General features: G+C 29.5%; 1 protein-coding gene across 1 annotated transcript in view; it reads left to right on the top strand.

The window, feature by feature from the left end:
• Positions 1 to 16398, top strand: part of LOC148234314 (glycosyltransferase 25 family member) — a 63348-nt gene extending 46950 nt beyond the window's left edge. Inside the window, exons 6-10 of the mRNA XM_088187911.1 lie at positions 8607 to 8681; positions 10126 to 10183; positions 14394 to 14521; positions 14591 to 14788; positions 14923 to 16398. Of these exons, the coding sequence (XP_088044037.1) occupies positions 8607 to 8681; positions 10126 to 10183; positions 14394 to 14521; positions 14591 to 14788; positions 14923 to 15091 (628 nt within the window). The 3' untranslated portion in view covers positions 15092 to 16398. The remainder of the gene's footprint in view (positions 1 to 8606; positions 8682 to 10125; positions 10184 to 14393; positions 14522 to 14590; positions 14789 to 14922) is intronic.
• The last annotated feature ends 1954 nt before the right edge of the window (positions 16399 to 18352 follow it).

Raw genomic sequence — 18352 nt, 5'->3', positions numbered from 1 at the left:
AAATATGTAAATAGATATTTTAATAAAAATAACTAACAAAGTTTGCATGTTTTACGTATCATCATATTTTTAGTAAATTTCCGGTGCTTTGGCTTAATTTGTATTTCATGCTGTGTAATTCGTTTACCTATGAGAGCGAAACAAGTCCGTCATATCGACGTAAACGGGTTATGGTCGGTTGATACGCTTCAACGCTTAGTATATTGGTGCCCAGTTTTGCCAATCAAAACGTGGGACTTTTTTAATTATAAACTTTCATTGCACGGACTTACATTGTAATTCTGTTTACATTTAATGTATGACATATTACATATAACGTATTCAACGATTATAAACTTTCGATAAATCGAGCCACCGTCACAGATCATTAACAATATGTTAATTTTTTACAATGTGATGGTTTGGGAAGTAGAGGAAGCCGCCGGGGGCGAGTAAATTGAATATAGGGAAGCCATCGGAAACAAGGTTTGTCGTTTTATTCTAAAATAGCCACTGGCGAATTATGCTGGTGCACTTTCGTAGCGTTTTTTTTTTATTTTCGTTAGAGTGAAAATGTTTCCGGTCGGTTTTTATATCTATTTTTAATCGATACGGATCCCTCACAAACTCAATTAAAAAATTACCACAATTTAAAATAAATACACATTTACATAACATAGTGTTGCCTCGTAGATACTATTTTCCGGAGCAAACTTTCGTTCATTTACTATAACAAAAAATAATGAAACATTCATGCATTATTAATACCAAAATGCATAGAGGAAATAGCAATAACATACAAATACATCATCGACTTTCAGAATACAACACGTAACGCAATTCCTAAAAGACATATGTTTTATTAGTAAATGGAATTTATATATATGATTCAAAAATCGGTCAGTGAAGTAAGAATGGATAGGAATATTTGGGTTACACCTTACACATAAGCATAGGGCATCCAAATACATGGAGGAAATAGCATAAAAAGGTAGTAAAAATTTAATACGTTTTACTCGTTTACACCTGTCCGTGGGACGTGGCAGACTTGACCAGAATTTAACAGTAGCAATGTATCAATTAGTAATTCTCAAAGTCAAATATTTATAACCTAAATTTGTGTCATCAAACGGTCAATCGTGAACTATGGTTAGTTCTCAATATATCAAATTTATTTAAAATTGTGCTTCACTTGAATCTTAATCTACTAGTTTTTATATGCGCTCAGTTGTTACCGTTCCTTTCATCCCCAACTTGTTTTTGGTACACACGTACGGATTTGCCCGACGGACACCCGGACAGATCTGTCCGGGCTTTGCCACACACGCAAACTGTCTGAACTCGGACATCAGATTTACTTATTTTTATGTGATTCTGCATTTCAACTAAACAAGCATATTATAAAACCATATCCTTACAGTACTAGAAAAATAACTAATGGCGATTGCCGTCAAAACAATAATCAATTACACGATTTACAATTATTTTTAACACTCGAATTTAGTTTACAATATATGATGTCTTTGATAAAAAAATATCAAAAAATACATTTTCATATTGAATGACAATGAGTCAAAAGGTAGATCTTTTAAGCGATCCATCCAAGATGTCAACGCTCATCATCGTTGTGTTGGAAATAAGGGTGCGTGTACGCTTGCATGCACACATATACAGTATTCCGCGAATTTGTTTACACCGATATGAGAACGTTGCCAGGGCTGGCTGGAGACTAGGGTGACCATACGTTGGAAATTGGATTTAAAATTATAATGTGTTATATTTGTATTATAAATTATTGTCATGTTGTGTCATTATGTAATCAATAACACAATTGTTGTAATATTCTATTGGTATTTTTATTGAATATTCTATTGAACAGATATTCAACCTGGAGAGTGGTTCCAATACTGATATCATGTTTTTGAGCTAAATATGTACAAAATTAGTAAGAAAGTGATATTTTACATTTTCCTGAACAAATTAAATTAAAATCATATGGTCACCCTATATATTTCTCGCCAATACTTAATTGATGAGCGTTCACATTTTGGACCGAGTGTATAATATTATTATGCCTACCGATGGCGGCAACTCTGGCACAAATTAATAAAGGCGAGCGGATATGGCCCAGGTCATAAAATCACTTAAGGGACAAATTTTAACAAAAAATACTATAAACCATCGGGTGCGGAAAACACAATTGCAATACATTTAACCTTTTAATTGACAAAAGCGGAGAGCCGAGGGCTGCCTAAAAAACATGTGTATTTCCATCGATACTGTAAATGTAAACCATAACTTGGACGATTGTCGAAGATAAAAGCAAGAAAAGTTAAATATATATAATGTTTAAGTAAATTCTAAATTTAAATGACATTTATTAATAATAATAATAATATATATATATATACCTTAAGTGATAATAACTTTATTATATATTAACATCTTAACGCCCGAAGACTCGTATACGAGTCTTGAAAGAATATGGTTTAGTGGCCGTTTACTCAGGGATGAGTCCTGCGTCATGCGTTTTCTTTTATTAAAAAAATACTTGGATACCATCAAGTTTGCCTCTATATGATAATCAGAGATGGTAGTATACTCTTTCTATGTACTATCAAATAAAAAATAAATTATATTTTACTTCAATTTTTTGTAAATAGAGTGCGTCGCAATGCATTGAGACGTCGCCTTTTTAAGGCGCGTGATTTTTTAATGAAATGTATGAACCATAATTATTTATTTCATATAAAAAATACTTCTTGAACAGAAATAAATTTAAGCGTCAAACTGTCTGGTTAAGTAAATATAAAACCAATCCAATCAAAAGAAATCGAAACATCCAGTTGATAGTACATCAATTACCAAATTTTTTCAAAGTATGTTATTGCAAAATTAAAAATTAAAATCAATAAATTACATAACACAGTAATCAAAGAACTTCCAAAAATATCATCCATTAACATACGAACATTTTTACTGAGTGTATGTTATTTTAAAATTTTCTCAACATTCAGAAAACCGCAATGATTAACAGATTAAGAAACCAGGGGATAAAAGCTACAGTTTGGATAAATTATCGCCGTATTAGTTTATTGAAAAGTAATTTAAAAAAAAAATATTATTGTACTTAAAAAAATTTTTGAAGAATAAAATCATGAACGAATAAATATGTATTTTTCATTCATAATATTTTGTATAAATTGAAAATGGTTGCAATGGTTACAAACCAGTTATTTATAATGAAATAATATGAATGTTTAAATGCTTCTATAATTTTTTGTATAAACGATTTATAAAAAATATCCGTTTAAAATATAATATAATTTGCACTCACCATTTTTTCCGCGTCCTTTTTCTGCTTACAACTGTCACGGACACATTTGTTTTCATCACTACACTAATATAAACCACACTATATTCCTATTTATATTCATTTTTATTATTTACACTTTTTTTTATCTATTTTAATTTTTTTGATACGTATAAAAACATTCATCAATATGAAGAGGAGCTTCACAACTTTCCTTATTCCATGTGTAGTACAAACACGACATTTTCTTTTATATTTCTCCCAACGTTTTATTTTTATTGGCTGATGATTTTTTAGCTTATCCGAAAGCCTTTCTGGTGGATTAACAGCACGAGCACAGCTGACGATCCACAAGATTTAGTAGAAACTAATGAAATGTCTTCAGAATCGGTAGACACCACTGAATTTTGCATTACACAAAAGAAAATCTTTGAATTTCATTTTGCTGTTACGATTCAAATTTTGATAGACACTGAATGAATAAAACAATGCGCATTGAAATAAATAAAAAACGACCTTTTTTTATTCAATTGTTTTTCAAAATATTAATCGAATATAATAAAAAACGACCTTTTTTATTCAATTGTTTTTCAAAATATTAGATAATTAGTTATTGATCGGTGCGATCAACACCTCATTATAGTGCATTAAGCTTACTAAAAAGATAATTGTTTGCCATTATTCTGCGAAATCGCCCGGTCACTAAGAAAACTACGGCAAAAAACCCGGGCGGTAAGCTGTTAATATATACAGGTCAGTGTAATATTTTAACCTACAACGTTGCTTTTTAAACAATCAAAAGTGAAATGAATAAAAAATATAAAATCAGAGAAAATTTAAAAGGGAATAAAATAAAATAGCAAATCGTTTCTATATTTATAGAGACATTTTATTGGTATTTTTCAAATAAACTAATCTAGTGATGGAAGTTTATATCTTAAAATATCAAATCTCAATAAATATGTGTTATACAATCAAAGAAAAAAGTTCACTTATAAAAATAACGCGGATAATTTTAATATCAAAACGGACTGAGACAATGCTATGCTCTCGCATGCCTGCTCTTTAATATTGATATTATAATTATTTTTTAGTAAAATAATAAATAAATAATACATATACAATGTATGTATATACACTTGTGTGAAATTCACATTCTCTTTAGACTCGGTGTTTGAAATATGATATCAAAAGTTAACGTCGATAAGTTCTATGAAAAACTTCCCCTTTTTCGAGCATCACCGTGAGCACGGAATATTTCGAAAATGATCGGAGACTGCGTTTATCCGGTAATCACAAACACCACTGCTATGTAGACATACATATATAAATGTGTTGTACCAATCAATGCACATTCTCCACGTATATGATATGTATGTGCGATATCTATGAGGCACGCGTGCTCCCTTTTATAATTACAAAATATTTCTATCAAATATTTTGCAATCACAACAATCTGAAATATTTTCGTACTAATATTATATAGGACATCTATATATGTAGGTACATATATCGTATTTGTATAGATAGACGCGATTCCACATTAATCCGCATAGAAAAACCATAGAGCTCATACAAATTTATTGGATGAATTCCAGGAAATAAAAAACTATAAAACATCTAGACTTACTGCATATTTTCTGTTAACATAATATAATTAATAATTATAGTAATTAAATACGTACCTAATATGTTCACATACACATACACTATAATATAATAAACATTATTTTATTCAGAATGCTGTTGTTTTTCTTCTTCACCATAGCTTAATTTGGAGAAAAACACCGTTGTTCAAAAATCTGTTACTAACATTCTAGTAATTTTTTCATAAAATTATTCAATATTTTTTATTATTTTGATGAATTTTTTGTCGTCCTTTATTATACGATATCAACACTTATGCCTACACTACACTCTCTGGAAGTCGGCCAAGGTTGGCCAAGGACGGAGAATATAGTGGGTTACTTCGGTCGAGTTCGGTTCTGCCCGCTCTAAAATCTCTCGGAAGTTGTCCGAGCTTACCGAGAACAGGAGGTAAAGTGGGGGTAATTCAGTCGAGCTCGAGCGCTTCCGAATATTGTCGGCAAAAGTCAAAGAACCTAAATCGGAGCTGAGATACTTCCCCTTTCGCTCTCTCGCGTGCTAAGTGACGACAGTGAGAGAGATAATGATATGGTTTTTCGCAAACAGATAGAACGAGTAACTCGGTTCAATTTCAGTATGCGCGTAGGCGTCCTATGATCAACACGCATGTCGAGCGCTTCATCGTGATCACGTGGTCAAGTTATAATACCACATGCTTATCGGGGACTTCAACAGACTCTTACTGATATCTTTGAATATTTTAGGGCACCAAAAGAGATTAATTATATGTTTGATATCGTTAATATATTTTTTTTTCATACAGAATTAAATAATTAAAAAATAATTAGTGGTACTTGATTTTGCTAAAAAAAATCGTTTCGAATATCCTTATATAGTTTCCTAGATCGGTTTATATAAATGGCACACCATAACAAATTCTTGTTTAGAATCGGTGGCGACAAATTTTAGGATAGTCACAGATGTGGTGTTCGTTTTTATGCCTTATGGCATTTTGCAAAAGCCGACAAAGATTTTGCGTAAATTGAATATTTACGACCGAAAAGTTTTCACTGATATTGTATTGGTGAGTTTCCACATAAACTTTTTTAATTGTCAGTAGCGTAATTTTAATAATATGACAATTTAAAAATTGTGATTATTTGGCACATCTTTCGATCGCGCGCAAATATGTTAGCTGTACGTGACAGCAGCCGCCGTGCGAGCGTCATCCGACATGCCAAAGGTCTACCGACCTGAAATTTGTTTCCGCAGTAAACAGATAACAGATTAAAACAAATTTAACCGTTGAATTAGGCATTCTAATAGTTTCTCAATGTTTTCACTTCTCAAGAAATTTTTAAAAATATATGTAATATATAGTATGTGAGTTTAATAATACAGTGTATTATTGTATATATCTTTATATTATTTATGAAGAAAACTGTATGATCGTTGAAGATAACAAACATCAATAGGATGATGATTTGTTATAATGGACGAATGGAGAAAATCGTAAACAATTTTTTGCCATTCAACTACTTCTGACCTCTATTAACAGCTTTCAGGAAAGCATGCATATTTTCATACATCTGGCACGGACGTGCCCTTTCTTACGCAGTGTTACAAAAAAATTCAGCAGTTGTAAAACATTTTACAATATTCGCTCAAATTTAATTTTTAAAAAAACTCGATAAAAATTCTCGATAAGAAACACTAGATGTGTTGTATGTGAATGGCTAGGCGCGTTATTCAAAAGTTAAATGTATTTTAACAGCCTTAATAACCATTTTTATGTTTACAGTATTTGTTACAATTTGCTAACAATTAAGAATACAAATGTAATTATAATTTAAGAAAAAATAATTAAAACCATTTACAATTTAGTCAAAAAAGTAATAATTCAGGAAACAATAAATTAAGTGACAATTTGAGTACATTTGTTGTCTTAAGCCTCTAAAGCAATATGTGCTTGTATTTAAATTTAAGGTTGTTTTTATCATAATCTACGATTTAGTAGGTTAGTGTTATTTCACGAAATATTTTTATAATATTTTCTGGTATGAAAATGACAATGTTCTTTAATTGTTATTATTTGAAGGCTAATATACATTTTTTAAGATTAGTATAAAAATGTGTATTATATATTATTTTTATGGCTTTGTTTTAAAAGACTTGTAATTTAGAATAAAAAAAATGTTGCTGTTACCCCACACCTAAGAGGCGTATGTTTAAAATTAATCTAATTAATTTTCATAGATAATAACACAATTGTTATAGTTACGGACCGCAATGGTGGCAAACCCTTTAGAAAGAAGTTCCAAAATATATTGATTAAATTTAAGCTTAGAGTTCAGGTGTAAACCCAGGTATCTAAATATTGTTTTACATTTTACGTTACTCTTTATTTAGAAGAAAAGGTGCTTCTGTTTTAATTGGGTTTTAATAAATTTACACCTCGTAAAAGATTTTTGTAATTTATTCGCGATTGGTTTAAAACCGTAAGCATTATTTAAGTCAGTGTATTTTTTAATTTTGCGATATCCTGAGGAACTTTAGCTCTTCAATGATTTTTTAAACGCATTATGTTTATTTTTTCAAATTCCTGTTAGCTTCTCAATGCTTTATATAAAACGCTATTTAAAAGCTCGGTTTTATTCGATTACCAGATGCATTGCTGTAGAGGTTCTCAACCCTATTGTTGTCGCTGCCGCATTTGAGATCGTAAAAAATAGTGTAAAGCAAATATACATAGGATTGATTATTTTGTGCAGCAATTAAATATTGAAAATGTTTAATAATCATAAATAATATAGAAACAAAAAGCAATTACATATATAATTAAATACAGACATTATACATAAATGTAGAATTACGACAAATATTAAATAAAATATAAAAACAAATTAAACACAGCCACAAATATTAAAAATGTCAAATAATCAACAAATATAAACTAGAAATTTATTTTAATTTGAATACAGATTTAACATATAAATTTAATTTAATAATTATTAGAATTATAATTATAAATATTTTTTAATATTTTTTTTTAGTTTTATTTATTTGCCTACAGATAGTAAAATGAAAACATATTCCAAATAACATTAATGTTGCTGCATTTACGATTGCAATATTTGTTATATTAATAGAATATTACAAGCGGGCGCACATGCGCCCGCGGCCACAAAGTTGAGATACCCTGCATTACTGCATAATAACAACATCAAGCGATCCCCTGCTCCCTGTAATTCACTTGTGATTTTTTAAGTTTATCTTCGGTATGTTCAATAAAAATCCATTTCCTTTCTTGAGCGACCTTTTGATTTGATTACGGAGCAATTGTTTTACTTAAAACTCATTATATAACCCTATGCTTGCACAAAAATTACGCTTTCTTTCAACATCAGAAAATGTTATTCGAGCTAGTTATTTAAACTGATTTTATTGATATAATTCTCTATCTTGATAACCAGATGTTTTCATAGATATAAATAAAGTATATTTAGAGTAACTCGTATAGTATTCCAATTAATATTTAATATATTAACAAAAATAAAATGTTTCAATTAAATACACACATTAAATCAATTTTATTTAAAATAGCATTTTAAAAATAAAAAAATGTTCAAATTTACATCTGATAGCCTGCTTCTCGATTTTGTACATATATTTCTGTTTCAACTGATGTCGGCTCGCTCTTAACAGTATATTTTTTATTTTTTTACAGAAATCTCGACGATGATGAACTGGAACAGTGGGGCATTCAACTAATGCCTAATTATTTGGATCCGTATTTAAAAAGGTATTTAGTACTTTTATTATTATTTATTGTTCAGTATATATTATTAAAGAAATCCAATATTATGATATTGTCTCCTTTATCCAATTCAATGCTACACACACATTTTTGCATAATACTCGCACCTCTTACAAAAATAAAATTACATTTGGACATCTAAATATATGCTCTTAACTGTAAATATGAATTAAGCAGCTAGAAAAAAATATTATCTAAAAATATATAAATATTATATTGTCACAGCGAAAATTTTTTTTAATGTTATCAATGGAGGTCGCGGTTGAAATAGCAAATACTCGTATGTACCAAATCCTCAAATCAGGAAACTCGTGATAAATATGACTACTCTGACTAATACATCTACATGTCTGTCCCTAATAGTTGTTTTCTAATATTTATAAATAAATTTGCATCCTTGTCATAAATCTTTTGTATTTATAGTATTTATAACTTGTTTTTGTGAAAGACTGACAGGATTTCGGGCACACCCTTTTCTAGTAGTACTTTCCGGTTCGGTGAATATTGCGTAAACGAAAACCGCGAACACGAAAATAGTGGACCTGAAAATTCCGAACATATTGTAAATGCATGCAGATTCAAAAGTCCAACACATTAAATTTTTGAATTAAAATTCCGCACCTAATGAGATAAACGTGTATTCAAAAATTAAAATTAAAAAAACTATTAATTTTAAAATTATTAAAATAGTACATGACAATGTATACATTTAGAATATAAAATAAATAATGTATGTTAGTTAAAATCAGTAGATATTTAGATTTGTCAAAAGCAGCGTGTTTCATATATTTTTATTTTTTAATTCCAAGCTGTCTAATTCTAAATTTGCTAGTTAATCTGTGTCAATTTTTTTGTGTTATTATATTTTATATTTATCTTATCAATCACGTTTTGTGCTTTGTTGTCATGTATTGCAATTTATGCTTACTTTAATTTTTGCTAATGCATTTTCTAAGCTAAAATATAAACTATATTATATTTGATTAATATATCCAATTTCAGTATTCTCAAACACAACTGTGTCGAAAACACCTGCTTTACAGGTTGGCCGAATATATATTTATATAACAATCTATATATGTTTATTGACTTGTTCTCATTACAAAAAAATCAATTTGCACAATTTTTGTGTCCAAAAATTTTTTGTTCCAAATTCATCACCGTTTTTACCACCAAACAAGCAGCCACCTCAACTTTTCAAGGACATTATTAATTTTCGCTGGTCGGAATTTTTGCTGTCCGTGGTTTTCGTATCCGCAATAATCCGGTCAACGTTCCTTCCACACACAATCCTCCCTCACACAAATAATACATTATATTACCTTCGATACTTTATACCTAAGACAGAAAATTAAATTTGGTATTCTTTATTAATTCACTTTTTTACATTTAATATAGTAACATAACGCTAATTTTAAATATATTTTAGACCAATTACTATGGGCGAGATTGGTTGTTTCCTGAGTCACTATATCATATGGAAAGATGTAAGTTTAATAATAAAATAATATTATTTTTATTTATATACGTATACTACTTAAATATAAATTGACGCACTATTTTTTAAAGAGAAAATAACTGAATTATTGTTTTTACATTCTGATACATACGATAATAAAAAAAGCATCCTAAGTACATTGTCATTGAAAGCAAAACATTTTAGACAATAAAAAATACGATTGTATGCATTATAATTAATTTAAATGTAATTTTTAACAGTAAGATAATTTATACATAAAGCTATGGATGTGATTATCAAAATAGCTTTAGGTTATATTTTATAGCTGAATAGCGTAGTCCATAATGTCTCAAACTAATAATTCTGAAGTTACGGGTTCGTTACGGCACTCGAATTTTATTCAAAAAATGCGTTATTATTAAAAAACGGCCCTAGCTGACATATTTTGGTTATAAATTATATTACACATAATAATTTATAATTATTAATATAGATACTCATTTGTTGGAGATTTACCTATTTGTAACGCATTGGGCTTACTCCTCTCTGGTTACAATAAATAAATTTTATAATATTTATTTATTTTAATTTTATAATATTTATATATTTATAAGAAATAACTATACTATTAAATATTAAACGAACATTTTTTTTATAAAACGCCTTTTTCATATATTTTTCCTTTTCATTTTGCAAATTAAATTGTAATAATAATCGTAGCTTAATTTTAACAATATGGACCGCTGGCCGCATCAACTAGTTTCGAATATTTGTATTGTATTAGGACGTGAATTATCCTGTTACAAACATTTCATGTTGCGATTCATTACAGGAGGTCCTTTTGTTATTTGTGTTTGCTGCAGTCAATACAACCGTTGCATTTGGCGATTTTGACTACCATACCATATTCATTTTCCATGTTGTAAATATTTTCAAGCACGTGTGTGTTATGTGTTTATGAATACGTAGGTGTATGTGTTCATAAATGTTTTGTGGGAAAATAAATGCATTCAGCATCCCAGATTTGTATAATTTTAAACACACACAAACATAGTTTGTAAAATAAAAAATAACTGTAGCGCACACATAAAACAGATTTGCACCTACAAAAAAAATTGTTCCAGTACCTCGAAGCTTTCGCCAAAAACGTCCCTGTTTTGGCAAGCTTATTAAGAAGCTCGTGTGTCCTAGCCGCAATTGCCTAGAATAAGGAATGCAGTCGTGACTCTATGGAACCTTACAACAATAAAAAGTGTTGCACTAAATATAGTCTTAGGATACAAATAGGGATACGATCCGTACTCCCTCTTGTAAAAATATCTGAAAATTTATTTTGAATCCTCTCTAGCAACAAGGAGTACTTCAATACACTGATTTTCCAGATAATATAACTATATTCGAGGACACAATAAAATTACGTATCGCAACGAAACTTATGTCATAAGAGATAGAATGAATGACAAACACGATATATGAAGTACACATACCTATAGCGTATCTTGATATTTACATGTGTTCGATACATACATATTTGTATTGAATATTTTGACTAGAATATCAGACGACACATTTATCGAAAAATAATATTTTACAGTGTAATAGGTTCGTGACCATAGAACGACACGGACGAAAACCGTGTTGCTGGTCAAGTAAAGTCAACACATTTAGCATCTATGGCTTAATTAAATGCACTGCAATTGTGAATATGTTCTTATTTCACACTATAGGCATCGATTCGAAACATGAAAATTTTACAAATAATCAATTTAACTCATAAATGTTTCGAATGACTCGTCATTATTTATAGAAGAAGCATATTAAGTGTAACATATAATCGTGGATCTTATATTTGTAAACAAATTTCCCTGAATTTTACGCAGTTTCGAGTGTTCATTATTTAATGAAACAACATAACTTTTATGGTATGAGCGTATTATACGTAACAGACAGTCGGAGGTTTTGTATTAGTACATTTTGTAAATCAAATCGTCATGTCATATGCTATAAAACGGCATACGTGTCGAAAGCGTTTTCTATATCTAACATTAAAATGGTTGTACCTCCATTTATATTCAAATTAGCGTGTTGTCGAATTATTTTTAAACTGTTCGTTAGTAATTTTACTTCCTATTGATCCTTTTGACGGTTATAAACATAAGATATTGAAATACCAAAATGATAAGCAAACGTTAAAGATCTTTGCTAAGTAATTAATGAAAATTCCAGGAAGGGGTTTAATATATGTGTTATCTAATCTATCGATTTTATTTTAATTTTATTTTTTCATGTTTTTATGGACACTTAACTTATAGTCCAATTTATTTATCATAATCAATTAATTAATTGTGGTGATATATCTATTATTAGGCAAAAAATAATAAATATATGACAATTGAATCATCAACAACAATTTCACGGTTTGGAATTTGATGCTCTCGAAATATATTGTCTAAATATTAAGTGGAGTTAAAAACAGTAATTTAGTTTATTTTCAGAAAATTTGTACGTAAATGTAATAACAAAATTTTTAAATTGAGAACCATGGATCGTTCGCACGTCTAGGTTTTGACAATAGCCGGATACTGAGTCTTCAAAATCCATCGATGGATTAACAGATTTTACGACGAATTTTAGTAATTCGTATGATTCAAATTATTGGTGCGCGGTAACAATGAATCGTAACTAAGCGCTACCAAAATAAAAGTGAGCGAAACAGTAACGTATAGTACCGAAAGTATAAATACCGAAGTTATTTTCGATGTACTTTTTTGAGTCGCAATTCATTTCATCGACTCATAACGCTAGGAATTCATATAATGAAGTACGGCACCATAGTGCGCAATATCAAAGTATCGCGTATTTCTCATGACAAAAGCGAGAATTTTTATCGATTGAGTCTCTGTAATGTGCAGGCGGAATTCCCAGTGCTTCTCAAACGTCATACTAAGGTCATTAGTAGAGACACGTATTCTTAGCATTTATTTTTTATCAATTTTTAGCATTTTCATTTTGTATTTTAGCGTTTTACAGCATCTATTTTTATTAGACATTTTCGATACATTTTAACAAATTTATTGTATACATACAATTTTAACTTTGTAATGATAACTTTATTTTAAAAAACAGACAATTTAAACACTGTGACAGTGGATTGTCGTAAAACATGTTGCTGTTCAAGAAGCATAGCCTGCAACGATTAAAAATATATGTATGTAATATGTGCTGAAAACAACACTACTGACTATAATTATCAATGCAGGACTTGTCACTCTTCTCTGAATAAAGGATATTCTCAAAATGAATCTAAATATAAACATAAGAGAACCCTCTTCGGTTTATATTTCGAGCACTGTTTTTATTGTAGCATGCACAAAAGCATGGCATAATTGAGAGTTTTTGTGGAAATATGTACTTTTTTACATCGTATTTTATACAACAAATATCAATATCAGTATTTTTCTGCTAAAATATTTTTTCCGTGGAACAATACATATACATATATATTATGTATATACCAAGTCTGGTGTTCTCTTATATAATGAACTGTGTTCACTATCCCTTTCCAATGAATAGTATGCTCTAACAACATCCATAAAAAAAATAACACAAAATTTTATTGAAACACATTGAGTTATGCTATAACTTCAATGTTGTCTATAGCGAATAATTATATTGCAATATTGAAATGAAAAATAAATAAAAAAAATGAATCAAGTTCGCCGGTTGTGAAATCATTACGTTTTTTTAGAGATGCTTTATACATAATAGTATTATAAGTATTAAGTAGGCTACTATGAGCTACGTCGAGTAGCAATTAGAAACTATAAGCTTGTAAGCTCTCTTAAGTTTTTTTTTAAATTCACTTTTCTTGAAACTATTGAAAAGCATATTAATTTTGCATTATTTCTTATTGTGATTGCACTAATTGATAATTTCGTATTAATATACATACATATATACAATAAATATTAACGTAGAAATACTGATTTGATTTTTGAAACAGTAATGGGTTATTAAATATAGACAATACAAATATGCTTATTGAACAAAATACAGATATTACAAATTGTGTTTTCTGAGCTGCTTAGTTGAAGCATGTACTGATTTTGTCAATTAGATAATGAACGGATAATGAACTTTTTCAGAAATGAACATTGTGTGTATAATGTATACATAGTATGAAAATCTGTACTAGTGATTGTAAATATAAAGTATATACATATATTATTTATTTTCAGATTATACAAGAAGGTCATCAAAAAGTAATGGTGCTAGAAGACGATGTTCATTTTCAACCATATTTCCGTCATAAGCTTGCTCTTATTATGGAAGAAATAGAACAATTCCACTTGGAATGGGATCTCATGTAGCTATTACATATAATGTTATCAATTAATTTTAAATATATAATAATCATTGACTAATTTATTTTTAGATACCTAGGCAGGAAACTGATGGGAAATGATAAAGAACCTAATGTTTCACCGTCTCTGGTCAAAGCCGACTATTCGTACTGGACTTTAGGGTATTTGTTGAGTAACAATGGCGCAAAGAAGTTGGTCGATGGAAATCCGCTTTCGAAGCTTTTGCCGGTCGACGAATACCTACCGATAATGTTCGATAAACAACCTGAGTGAGTTTTGTAAAGTCTTTATCAGAAGACCATTCACTAAACATTTGCCGCGATTATCAAACAATAGCGATGCGATTACAATTTATTGTATAATAATATACATTTTTATTAATGTGTACTTGAATATTTTGCAGAACTTCTTGGAGTGACCACTATCATACGAGAGATCTGATCGCATACTCCGTTCAACCGTTGATGATCTATCCGACGCACTACAAAGGAGAAGATGGCTACATTAGTGATACTGAAAACTCGCTAAAGATCGACGACGAATTCAAAGAATCTGTCAAAGAAGAACTCTAAATGTATATGGTATAGTATTAGTAGGGCTATGGAGTCGTTAAAATACACTCTGATTAGCTTGTCATATAATATATTACTCAACCTACTATTTTTATAAACAGGGTAGTCATTTTTTATCTTCTGGGTTCAATTTCTACATTTTAAATAAAAGATTATGGCTCTAACAAACTCGCAGACCTTTTGGTTAATGACTTAGTAGAATATATGTTCTTTCTTAATTTGTTTTATTTTAATTTCATGCAATGTTAAAATGTTGTCAGTGAACTTGAAAATAAACATACGTCACTAAAAGTATTATAAATCACAACTCCAAAGCCCTGAATATTAACTTACATGTGCCAAATATTTTTTTTTATATATACACATATAAAATATTTTTAATTAGTGAATTTTATATAATTTTACACCAATATTCGGTGAATTTTTTTAATTGAATTTTTGATTTATTATTGTCATTAGTATACTAGGATATATTATTATTTTAATATAATGGTCCATACGCCAATTCTTTGTATTTGTATGGTTTCTACTTACTAAACTCTAAAAGTCAGTGTTTCTGGTCCTTACATTTAGAAGTTCATACATGATCTTATAGAATCTAAATATTATCGCAATCTACAATATCAATCAATGAAGTTAACAAAATATGGTGATAATGTTACCAATATATAAATACATGTCAATATTAAGACTACTGTTGTTTATATTGAATAAGAATATTAAACCGTTATATGCTATTTGGCTAGACAACGAACACCTCGTGCTAGACATCTAATCAATTCAACTTTTTCAAACAAAGTTTGTAGATTCAAAGTGTTCAGGCTTTCAGAGTAGAATCGGTCGATTCATCGTAGCTCCACTTGGTGCATATATGGCTGAACTCTTTAAAAGTTATTCTCAGTTAAATGCAAAGTAGTAGTTCTGCGGACAAGTTCCAGGTTAGTGTTATGGCTTATATATCTTTGAGGAATAGAAGAAATTTGAACCTCCCCTTCTTTCCTCGACCTTTTGACCAATTGAAACAGCCAAAAAGATCAATATTAAAATATAGATCGTATCATACTCTTTGGCGGGTTTAACGGTAGATTCGAAATCGTATACATTAGTCAGCGTAGAGTTATCTTTTGACGACCTAACAGTTTTAGTACAATTATTATTAATAGATACACACTTTTTATTTGATTAATTAATTTATAACTTTTTTAACAAGTATCTGGAAACTAATTTGACGCAACGATTACCAGTGGTCCCGACAGTAATATTTTTTATTACATCACTAATCGCTGACCTAATAAAATATCTCTAAAGGTTAAATTTAAAAAAAATGGAAAGTACAGAACCTGAATATTAAATAATAATGTTGGTTGTAGATCATCAAAATATTTAGTGCCATACCTTGTGACCTTGAAATATGTGTTTATTTTTAGGGGTAATTATTTTATATCGCTCCCATAATACTCAAATATCTTCATAATAAAGGTCAAGAGATATAGTTTTACTTTTCTTCGCGAGAAGACTGAATAGGTTGTAATAATTGTAGTCATGTGGCAATTTAGTTATCGTTTATAGTTTGCGTATTAATCGAAGAATTCCTACATTCCTAGTTATGCTTGGGACCAAATATAAATTAAATTTATTACTAGATTTTAATGTTTATTATTGTGTCATATTTTTGCGTTTATAAATATTTGTATGTAATAAAATGTATTGTGAAAAAACAGTGTTTTTATTGAAAGTAAAAATGGAAAATATGCAAGCGGGTAAATACAATAATTAATAATAATAATAAGTTAAACGATAAAGTGATATTATTTTTTTATTATTAAAATGCAATTTGATTTATATTTAGCTTCATTTGCTTTGATTCGCCATTTGGAGAGTCAAGCTTGGACTTTTAAAATATGATTTTGTAGTCTCTTCGATGCTACTTTTGGGTCAATATCAGACGCTATTATTTTAGTGTCGTCGGCAAGTGTAGCAATTATTATTGGGTTCACCCGAGGAAGATCTCCACCTTGGGTGAACCCATATCGATAGATATCGTGTATAACAAATACAGCATCGGTCCTGAGGTACTCCTGATGATATTTAGTACAATTTAGTGTTTACTTCTCTGATCTTAATTTGTAAGTGTCTATCTTTCAGAGCGGATTGGATCATGTGGGTTTAGATTATTAAGAAACTGTTGTGTAGAAGCAGTCTTTTAATTTTGTAGAATAGTTCAGGGAGCCACACTTTGTCAAAATCCTAAGTTATATCTAAAAATACGACTGAGAAATATATTTTTATTTTCAAAATTTTTTTACAGTGTAGAACGCATTGTTAGGCCTTATTAAAAGCGCATACTTTTCAAACAAATGTGTTTTTTTCTAGTACTTAAGGGTACTTACGAGTGATTAACGAATGTGCTAACAGATGATTCGTAGGATATTATCAATTAAAAATACAATTGCTTAGTTCCGAAATCTCTCTTACATTGTTGCTATTTCTTTTCATTTGTTCGAAATGGTCGTTAGATTTCCCGCAAGTAAAAATTGTGAATTAATTAAAAAAACAACCACTGAAAGATTTAGGATAACATACATTTTTCGCCATGAAAATTTTATGTTATCCTAAAATTTGCACGAAGAAAAAAAGTTGATACGAAAAAGTTGCACGAAGAAAAAAATTTTTTTTTATTTACATTGAAGAAACCTGATCTGACTAGTATTAAACTTATTATAAAGTTCTAAAAAGTGACGTGAAAAAACAAGTAAATAATCTGCTTAAAGCTTAAGGATAACTTACATTTTACTTTATGAAAACTTTCCAATTTTGCACGATATTAGCACATAGAAAAGAGTTGAAAAAACTGATGTGGCTAATATTTTACTAATTAAAATACATATTAAAAGTGACGTTGAAAAAAAAGGAAGCCAAAGCATATAAATATGATATGCTATAATCACACTAATTAAATTGTATAAGTAAACTTAATTTCTATCATAAATTGCACTATATATTGTTAAAATTATTTAATTTTACATAATTCGCCCTACAATCGCCTCTTGTCACGGATAATGATGTTAGTTAGTCGGATAGTTCACATAAAGCGACGATATACACACAGTTGAGTCTGTGTGCAAAAATTAATGCAGGACGTGTATTGGTTGGGACAGCTTGACGAAGGCAGTCTGCGATGCCACCCTTTACCCCCCTATCGATGGACCTGCGGACAATAGCATTAATTTAGCCGACAGGATTAGATGCATAGTGTGCTGT

Source organism: Plectrocnemia conspersa, unplaced genomic scaffold (genome assembly GCF_051122295.1).
Source record: "Plectrocnemia conspersa isolate PC_06_02 unplaced genomic scaffold, ASM5112229v1 ptg000006l, whole genome shotgun sequence".
Classification (NCBI taxonomy): Eukaryota; Metazoa; Arthropoda; class Insecta; order Trichoptera; family Polycentropodidae; genus Plectrocnemia; species Plectrocnemia conspersa.
Note: the sequence above shows the minus strand (reverse complement) of the source record. Positions and strands in the feature narration are given on the sequence as shown.